Genomic DNA, 10000 nt, shown 5'->3' with positions numbered 1-10000 from the left:
ATGAAATGTTCTATATGAGCAGGGCCTGGCTGTAAACAAGTTCTTGAGCTTAGTCCAGTTACCCTGGGTAAACATGGTAACGTAACTTTCCTTAGTCCAGTTACCCTGGGTAAACATGGTAACGTAACTTTCCTTTCCTTTCCTTTCCTTTCGCACCACCCACACACACTCACCAGGCACTGTCCGGCCACACACACATCGTTGGTGGAGGCGTTGAAGCAAGGCGTTCCGTCCCGGACGGTCTCAGCCTGGACCACGTAGAACCTGTAGCCCACCGGCCTGCACGTCAACTCACACTGCTTGTCTGGCCCCACTGAGACACGCACACACACACACACACACCACACACACACGCACACACACACACACACACACATGTACACACATACACACACACACACACACACACACACACACACACACACACACACATGTACACACACACACACACAGTCAGTGAGAGAGAGAGAGAGAGAGAGAGAGACATTAGCGGCCACATGGACCCTAGCATCCCGATCTATGTATATCGTTTTGGATAAAAAACGATATATCTATGAATGCAAACAGCATAAATCTGTGCGTATAGAGGGTTTGGTCCAGGGCCAATCACACCTCTCCGCGATCACCTCATCCACACTGCCAGCGATGCGAGCGATGACATCACGTTAGAATACATGTTTGTCATGTGACTGACTGTCCTGACGTACGGTAGACGTACCGCCGCGAGCGTCAACGCACCGTGCAGCGCCGTCGTCGGCCACCCCTCCTATATCCCATTCTGACCTGAGATCAGATTCTAAAAAATGTCTTCTACATCCTGACAGTTTTCCATTCTGACCCGAGATCAGATTCTAAAAAATGTCTTCTACATCCTGACAGTTTTCCATTCTGACCCGAGATCAGATTCTAAAAATGTCTTCTACATCCTGACAGTTTTCCATTCTGACCCGAGATCAGATTTAAAAAATGTCTTCTAAATGTCAGTCGCTCTTCGATTTTTCAAAAATAGCAGACCTACAAGCTCATAGCGCGCCACTCGGTGGCGCGCTATGAGCTTGTAGGTCTGCTATTTTTCAATAGCTAAAGCACGACATAATGCTAACACCAAAATGGGTTCCCGTTCAGAATGGGTCATATCGGTTCAGGCTACGTCGCGACGCAACGGCCGACGCTTCCAACGTGTCAGGACAGTTTTTCGCACAATATCATCGCCCGTCGGTCGGTATGCTCGTCTTTGCCCGTGTAGATGACACAGGTGTATCACCGTGTCTGCCGTGGTTTATCTTTCAATAAAGACCACCAAAGCTCCCCATTGATTATCCCTTGCTTAGTGTTGTGACGCTAGGGTGGCCACCTGCAAGACCTCAGAAAGGAGGACACTTTTGCGGGGCCCGCTCCCCCGACCCCCCCCCCCCCCCTCCCAGATTCGCTCCCCCCCTCCCAGATATTATTATTATTACTACTACTACTATTGCACCTGATTTTCACCACCATCATCTCCAGCATTATGTCCACAGAGAACATATATTTGCTAATTAAATTAACATTTTTTAATTATAGGGTACCACAAAGGCCATTCATTTTATAATCAATTTATTTTATTTCATGTTTAGATATGTTTTATGTTTAATCTCTTTCTTTTGGTTTTTTTTATAGTCTTATGGTCATCGGTGTGGGACATAGTATGATGCCAGTAACCTATATGTCACAGTGCTTTAGCGCCTCCCTTTCTTTATGATGTCGAGTTCCTTGCTCCATTGCTCATTAAATGTAGTTTTTCATTTCGGCATATTTGGTTTATTTATCTCTGCATTAACTATACTAAAGTGATTGTGAGAGAGCACACATTCCACAACAAACAAACCATCCCACTGGCAGTGTTGCCAGGTTTTGGAAGAGAACCAAGGAATCATGTCTATGAAAACAAGCCCAAAAGAAGCCTGACTAGGCTTAGTAGGGTATTTTATAAAACAAGCCCAAAGTCGCTTATAATTAAGCGGACATGGCAACACTACGAACATCTCCTCTCTCTTGACAGAGGGGGTGTGGCCGGCTCCCTGCGGAGCTGAGCAGCGCTGCAGAGATTTTAATACCCAGACGACGTAAATGACAGTTATGACACAAGCACTGTATATCACAAAAAACCGGACAATTATGTGTCCGGCCGGAGGTTGAGGTGGGAGGAGGACAGGTGGGTCTAAAACCGGACTGTCCGGCGTGAAACCGGACGTCTGGCCACCCTACAGTGACGCGGCGGTTATGCATTGATTCTTTGTCACAATTTTGTGTTTGTGTGTGTGTGTGTGTGTGTGTGTGTGTGTGTGTGTGTGTGTGTGTGTGTGTGTGTGTGTGCATGAGCGTGCACACATGCATAAGAGAGGGAGAGACATAGGGCGGACAAAGCGATAAGTTCTTCTACATGTGTCCAGGAAACCAACAGTCTGCCCCCCCCCCCCCCCTCCACACACACACACAGCTAAAAACACCGGTCACAATAAACTATAAAATGTCTGGTGTCAAAATGTTTTATACACTTAGCTTGGCCGGTGTTCCCCAGGGCTCTGTACTTGGCCCGCTTTAGTGTTTTCTGCTATACACATCATTTAAATACATGATATATTTGATTTCTTACGTTGAAAACAGCCGCTCTAAAAGCTTATAGGTGGACTATTGTGTTGATGTTGGCCCGAGCGCAAAGCCTATAGAGGCCCAAAAGCCTGTAAATAAAGTATTGAATTAATCAAAAAATATATACTCTTTTGCTACAGTAAGAGTCTGTTTTCACTAGTGAATGAGTACTGTATGCCTGTATGTATCAAATAAGTTCCAGGATTGCAGCTTAATCATCCAATCAATGCTGACTCTCTCTCTGTGTGTGTGTGTGTGTGTGTGTGTGTGTGTGTGTGTGTGTGTGTGTGTGTGTGTGTGTGTGCGTGTGTGTGTGTGTGTGTGTGCGTGCGTGCTTGAATGAGATGTTATCTCATATTAAATCATACATCCGTTTTATTTCTACCTCATCCAATCAATGCTGACTCTGTGTGTGTGTGTGTGTGTGTGTGTGTGTGTGTGTGTGTGTGTGTGTGTGTGTGTCTGTGTGTGTGTGTGTGTGTGTGTGTGTGTGTGTGTGTGTGTGTGTGTGTGTGTGTGTGTGTGTGTGTGTGTGCGTGCGTGCGTGAGTGCGTGCGTGCTTGAAAAACATCCGTTTTATTTCTACCTCCATTACTCCAATGTCTCTCTAATCACAGAGAGAGAGAGAGACAGAGAGAGAGAGAGAGAGAGAGAGAGAGAGAGAGAGAGAGAGACAGAGACAGAGACAGAGAGAGAGCATTAAAGGAACACTTCACCACTTTTCAACCTATCTTCATAATATAATAGGTCCTCACTAATAATCATGAAAAAATGGCACGATTGTTTTCTACTCAGTCTGTGTCTCATAGGAGGGCTGTGGGCAGTTTAGAAACCGTCTTCCAGTGACATCATCATTAGGCAGATTTTTTTTACAAAAATGTTTAGATTTTCATTATCGTGAGAACGATGGCTTCCATTTTCGCATTGCAACTTTTCAGGACTAGAAAGCCTGCAGTTTCTATTAGCTTGTATTCCCCATCAATGTCGTCACTGGAAGACGGTTTCTGAACTGCCCTCCTCTGAGACGCAGACCGAGTAGAAAGAAATTGCCATATTTTCATGATTATTAGTGAGGACCTATTATATGAAGATAGGTTGAAAAGTGGTGAAGTGGTCCCTTAAGGGGAGTAGCCTAGCTACTGCCAAAGGGTTTTAAATAAAAATAGTTATGCTTTAATGGCCTGACAAGTGTCTGTCTGTCTGTCTGTCTGTCTGTCTGTCTGTCTGTCTGTCTGTCTGTCTGTCTGTCTGTCTGTCTGTCTGTCTGTCTGTCTGTCTGTCTGTCTGTCTGTCTGTCTGTCTGTCTGTCTCTCTCTCCCAGCTTAGTGCTCAGACAGCAGGCGAGTGTAGCCAAAATAGACTTCCTGTCTCTATCTCTCCATTTAAACAAACTGCAGCTGAGAGAGAGAGAGAGAGAGAGAGAGAGAGAGAGAGAGAGAGAGAGAGAGAGAGAGAGAGAGAGAGAGAGAGAGCGAGAGAGAGAGAGAGAGCGAGTGGGAGAGGAAGGAACATTTCAACAGAACCACCTGTCTTGTCAGCAACACAGCGAGCCCGGCGTTCAGAAACACCCGTTAACCCATTCTGAACGGGCACCCATTTTGGTGTTGGCATCATGTCATGCTTTAGCTATTGAAAAATAGCAGATCTACAAGCTCATATCGCGCCACCGAGTGGCGCGATACGAGCTTGTAGGTCTGCTATTTTTTGAAAAATCGAAGAACGACTGACATTTTTTAGAATCTGATCTCAGGTCAGAATGGGTTCATCAGACCAGTGTGTGTCCGGCGGAAACCTCGTGTGAATCTGATCTCGGGTCAGAATGGGTTAAAGAGCAGCAGAGAGCAGCCACTAAACAGACGATAAGGAGTTCTTTCCGCTGACATTCCACCGGTGCTGATAATGCACTACAACTATTTATAATGCTGTGTACGGCTCCGCTCTGTTGACCACCTGCTTCACCTCCAGTGGTTTCCTCAGGTCAAGGACCCTCTATCTCTCTCTCTCTCTCTCTCTCTCTCTCTCTCTCTCTCTCTCTCTCCGATACTGATATGAGTGTTTGGCCCGTGGACTGACGTTTGAAAAGCGAATGATGGTTTTGTCAACATTTCTCTAACCCATTCTGACCAGAGATCAGATTAAAAAAAAATGTCTTCTAGATCCTGACAATTTTCTGAAAAAGCTATGTTTCCATGTCAGTCGTTCAAATTTAGCAGCAAAAATAGCAGACCTACAAGCTCGTACGTTATTTATTTGTTATTGTAGAAATGACACGTGAACGCTATTATGTTTCATACGTGAACGCACGAAAACGGCGCAATGATATAGTCAACAGGCCAGCGCGTTCATGTTATTGGGGCCAATCCATCCCAGAATGCACTCTGTTCCTATACCCGGAAGGAGGAGTGAAATCGCCTCATGCGCTTTTGACGTCCATTCTAGATACTGCAATTAGTGATAAGTCGGGGGTTGGACTTAAAGGGACACTTCACCCTTTTTGCAAAAAAATATATGTTAATGACGTTTAGAAGCTTTAGATCACTTTCCTGGGGGTATTTATGTGTGTAATATGTGGTTTTAGTTATTTTAGATTGTAGCAGTGAGCCTGTTGTCTCTGATGTCATGGACAATGGTCTCACTACCTTCCTGGACTACAATTCCCATAATTCTTTGGTGCACTGCTCCTCCTTGTGGATAGGGGGAGAGCTGTCTTACTGAGACAACATGTAGTCCAGGAAGGAAGTGAGCCCAGTGTCCATGACATCAGAGACAACAGGCTCACTGCTACAATCTAAAATATCTAAAACCACATATTACACACATAAAGATCTCCAGGAAAGTGTTCTAAAGCTTCTAAACGTCATTAACATATATTTTTTTGCAAAAAGGGTGAAGTGTCCCTTTAAAGTAGCCCAGAGCCATAGAGTAAGACAGAGTAACGACAACTCTGTTCACTTCATGAGGCCTGTCTCTTCTACATAGACTTCTATTGAAATGGATCAACCGGAAGTTTACGGAATGCATTGGAGTCTATGGGCTCGCATGAGTACATTGAACCGTGTGACCGTGTGGCTGTTTTCTGCTCCCTCAATATCCTGTTTTGATTATTTCCCTAGTGAGAATGTATTTTATGCCTTCCGTCTTCTTTCTGAAAATGTATAATGAACAGTGTTGTAACTAACGCCCTTACATCACTTTTCGCTTTTGAGCAACTTAACCCATTCTGACCGGGCACCCATTTTGGTGTCAGCATCATGTTATGCTTTAGCTATTGAAAAATAGCAGATCTACAAGCTCATATCGCGCCACCGAGTGGCGCGATACGAGCTTGTAGGTCTGCTATTTTTGAAAAATCTAAGAGCGACTGACATTTTTAGAATCTGATCTCAGGTCAGAATGGGTTCATCAGACCAGTGTGTGTCCGGCGGAAACCTTGTATGAATCTGATCTCAGGTCAGAATGGGTTAATGCAAGTGGATGGGAGGAGAAACCCGGTGACGTCTCCATTAACCTAGCCTGAGCTAACGTGTTATAGGTTTCTGGTCTAGAGGGGGCGGGGCGCGGCTGAGATTTGCGCGCACGCCCTGATTGGATCTCATCGATCTGTCCGGCCCCTCCTCTCCCCCCCCTAGTGCAGCGCTACGTCACATCATTTGGAGCGACGCCCACCCGGAAGGGTTGACTCCCACTTTTAGACCAGAGCGGCCAATGCGTTCCTCCCATAGAGTATATATATATATATCTATAGAGAAGACACCCGAGTTCTCCTCCCATCCACTTGCATTTAGTTGCTCAAAAGCACATGAGGCGGATTCACTCCTCCTTCCTGGTAGGAACAGAGTGCATTCTGGGACTGATTGCAATGGTGAGTGGCCCCCAAACACATGAACGCGCTGCCGTTGAACGCGCACGAGCGTCGTCCGTCGTGAACGTGTACAATGATAGTCAACGGACAGCGCGTTCATGTGTTTGGGGCCAGGCTGCAATACCTTCATTCGGCCACTATGTCCATTTCGCCTCAAGATTTCCTCTGGGTGCCTTCTCTATAAATATATATACTCTAAGGTTCCTCCAGGCTTTCAATTTTTGCACCAACAAAAATGAAAGCCTGGTACCGAGGCTACCATTAATATATACTCTAAGGTGCTTTGTGCTCTCTTTCATGAAGGATGTCCTGCTGTCTGCACTGCAGTAACGCACTATGTCCACTGGGGGGCGGTGTTTGGCCAGAGACTGGAGCCAACTCAGCGTGTCAAGCCAGTCCTCGGGGGAATTTCTCTGTGTTGAACCCAGATGTTTTTCTCACCTCACTAAAAGTGTCAATCCCAATCCACAGAGTTCACTACAGTTCACACAGTCCAGCGGTGTAAAGTATCGCGTATGATAGGCTCATATGAGCTACTTTTTACTTTAGTCTTTCCATTTCTTGATACTTGACGCTACAGACTCCATTTTCGTCACCGCTAAAACAACCCTTATCCCTAACCTTCTACAATCTACATTGACACGTTGTGAGCTTGTAGACTGGTCATTTTAACCCATTCTGACCTGAGATCAGATTCATACGAGGTTTCCACTGGACACACACTGGTCTGATTAACCCATTCTGACCTGAGATCAGATTCTAAAAATGTCAGTCGCTCTTCGATTTTTCAAAAATAGCAGACCTACAAGCTCGTATCGCGTCACTTCACCACTTTTCACCTATCTTCATATAATAGGTCCTCACTAATAATCATGAAAAAATGGCACGAAAAAAAAAGGCAAAGAAGTTTAGGGATAAGGGGTTTAGCGGTGACGAAAACGGAGCCCTACATCTCAGAGGAAAACATCGTAGGCTTAATTTGCTCAATTCCTTCCTTGAAGGAATGAAGGCCTCTACCCTATACTGTAGGTACAGTATATTCAGGCAATACCTACAATTCTCCATACATCAGCCTTCTGTTATGCTATTATGTCATGCTTTAGCTATTGAAAAATAGCAGACCTACAAGCTCATAGCGCGCCACCGAGTGGCGCGCTACGAGCTTGTAGGGTCTGCTATTTAAAAAAAAATCAAAGAACGACTGACATAGAAACAGCAGCTCTTTCAGAAAACTGTCAGGATGTACAGTAGAAGACATTTATAGAATCTGATCTCAGGTCAGAATGTGTTAAACACAGAGTTTAGGGATAAGGTGTTTAGCTTAGCGGTACATCTCAGAGGCAAATATCGTAGGCTTAATTGGCTCAATTTCCTTCCTTGAAGGAATGAAGGCCTCTACCCTATACTGTAGGTATATTCAGGCAATACCTACAATTCTCCATTCATCAGTCTTCTGTTATGCTATTATGTTATGCTTTAGCTATTGAAAAATAGCAGACCTACAAGCTCATAGCGCGCCGCCGAGTGGCGCGCTACGAGCTTGTAGGGTCTGCTATTTAAAAAAAAATCAAAGAACGACTGACATAGAAACAGCAGCTTTTTCAGAAAAACTGTCAGGATGTAGAAGAACATTTATAGAATCTGATCTCAGGTCAGAATGTGTTAAACACAGAGTTTAGGGATAAGGGGGTTTAGCTTAGCGGTACATCTCAGAGGCAAATATCGTTCCTTCCTTGAAGGAATGAAGGCCTCTACCGTATACTGTAGGTATATTCAGGCAATACCTACAATTCACCATATTTCGTCAGCCTTCTGGATTGGCCCCTGCAGACTGACTAACCAGCAGGCTCTTTCTGCCTTGTGTTCCGCCCTGGTTCTGCCTAAATTGTTTATGTTGAATTAGCTAAAACATCATCTTTTTTTTGGAAAGAACAAAGACAAAAACATGACATGCCCAGTCAACGTGCTGTGCACTCTGTGATGTTCCCTTTTACCGACACCAAGTTTAGAATCAGAATTAAAACGCACAGAATATCAATACGAAGCTACTGAAAAACATGTCTATCCCATTTTGGGCCGGGAACCCATTTTGGTGTTTGGCATCATGTCGTGCTTTAGCTATTGAAAAATAGCAGATCTACAAGCTCATATCGCGCCGAGTGGCGCGATACGAGCTTGTAGGTCTGCTATTTTTGAAAAATCGAAGACACTTTTAGAATCTGATCTCATGGTCAGAATGGATTAATAATGAACTGTCAGGATGTAATAGACATTTCTAGAATCTGATCTCAGGTCAGAATGGATTAATAATGAAACTGTCAGGATGTAATAGACATTTCTAGAATCTGATCTCAGGTCAGAATGGGTTATTTCATTATTGGTAGTGGATGGAGAGAGAAGGCATTTTGTGCACGTCCAACCACGAAACGGCAACCAATGGGTGCGAAGAGGGGGCGGGACTTGACAGATTGGTGTGAATTGCATTGTTTTTGTTTGGACTGCAGTGCCGTGATGAGGGTGTTAGAATCTTATGTAGACATAGCACATTATGCATATAGTTCATTATATAGATATTCCACTGTTAGGTTCTTATCTTACGTATGATTCATGATGACTATTTTTTATGTATTTGATGTATTACCATGTCTTTTGTTCCTGCTTACTGTAAATCGCTCTCTGGATTAACCCATTTTGACCTCTGAGAACGATTCTGCAAAATGTCTTCTAAATCCTGGCTATGTTTTTCTATGTCAGTCGTTATCAAACACTTTCACGTCACACTTTTCACGATTCTTCAAAAATAGCAGACCTACAAGCTCATAGCGCGCCACTCGGTGGCGCGCTATGAGCTTGTAGATCTGCTATTTTTCAATAGCTATAAAGCATAACATAATGCTAACCCAAAATGAGTTAAGAGCGTCTGCAAAATGCCTAAATTGTAAATTGTGTGTAGTGACTAATCGCTAGCTTGGTTATTTAGCTTCTAATGTCTAACTTGTTGTTCTTGGCGGAGAAACAATAGCCTCGTCGTTTGGCCTATAGTGGCTAACCTGGCTTTATATGAGTCAGACAACGCAACACAGCCTGACGTAGACAGTCTGTCTATAGATACCTAACACTATTAACTAACCCTACACGCACACACACACACACACGCACGCACGCACGCACGCACGCACGCACGCACGCAAAAGTCCAATGATAAATTGTTGATAATCCACAGGCCACAGCTGTCTCTGGTCTCTCTCTCTCTCTCTCTCTCTGCCTCACTTGGCTGTCCAAATTCCTCATCAATCTGTTTGCCCCCAAAATACACAGTTTGTTTCCCCATGAAACATTACTGGTGGCAGGGAGCAAACACACGCACGCACGCACGCACACGCACACACACACACACACACACACACACACGCGCACACGCACACACACACACACACACACACACACCACACACACACACACACACACACACACACCACGCACACACACACACACACACGCACACACACA

General features: G+C 44.6%; 1 protein-coding gene across 1 annotated transcript in view; it reads right to left on the bottom strand.

Annotated features, from left to right (window-relative positions):
- Nucleotides 1-10000, bottom strand: part of adamtsl4 (ADAMTS-like 4) — a 110921-nt gene that overhangs the window by 25709 nt on the left and 75212 nt on the right. The window contains exon 7 of the mRNA XM_083761124.1: nt 174-313. Coding sequence (XP_083617250.1) covers nt 174-313 — 140 coding nt within the window. The remainder of the gene's footprint in view (nt 1-173; nt 314-10000) is intronic.

The sequence above is a fragment of the Protomyctophum parallelum genome (genome assembly GCF_964188405.1).
Source record: "Protomyctophum parallelum genome assembly, chromosome: 3".
NCBI lineage: Eukaryota > Metazoa > Chordata > Actinopteri > Myctophiformes > Myctophidae > Protomyctophum > Protomyctophum parallelum.
Note: the sequence above shows the minus strand (reverse complement) of the source record. Positions and strands in the feature narration are given on the sequence as shown.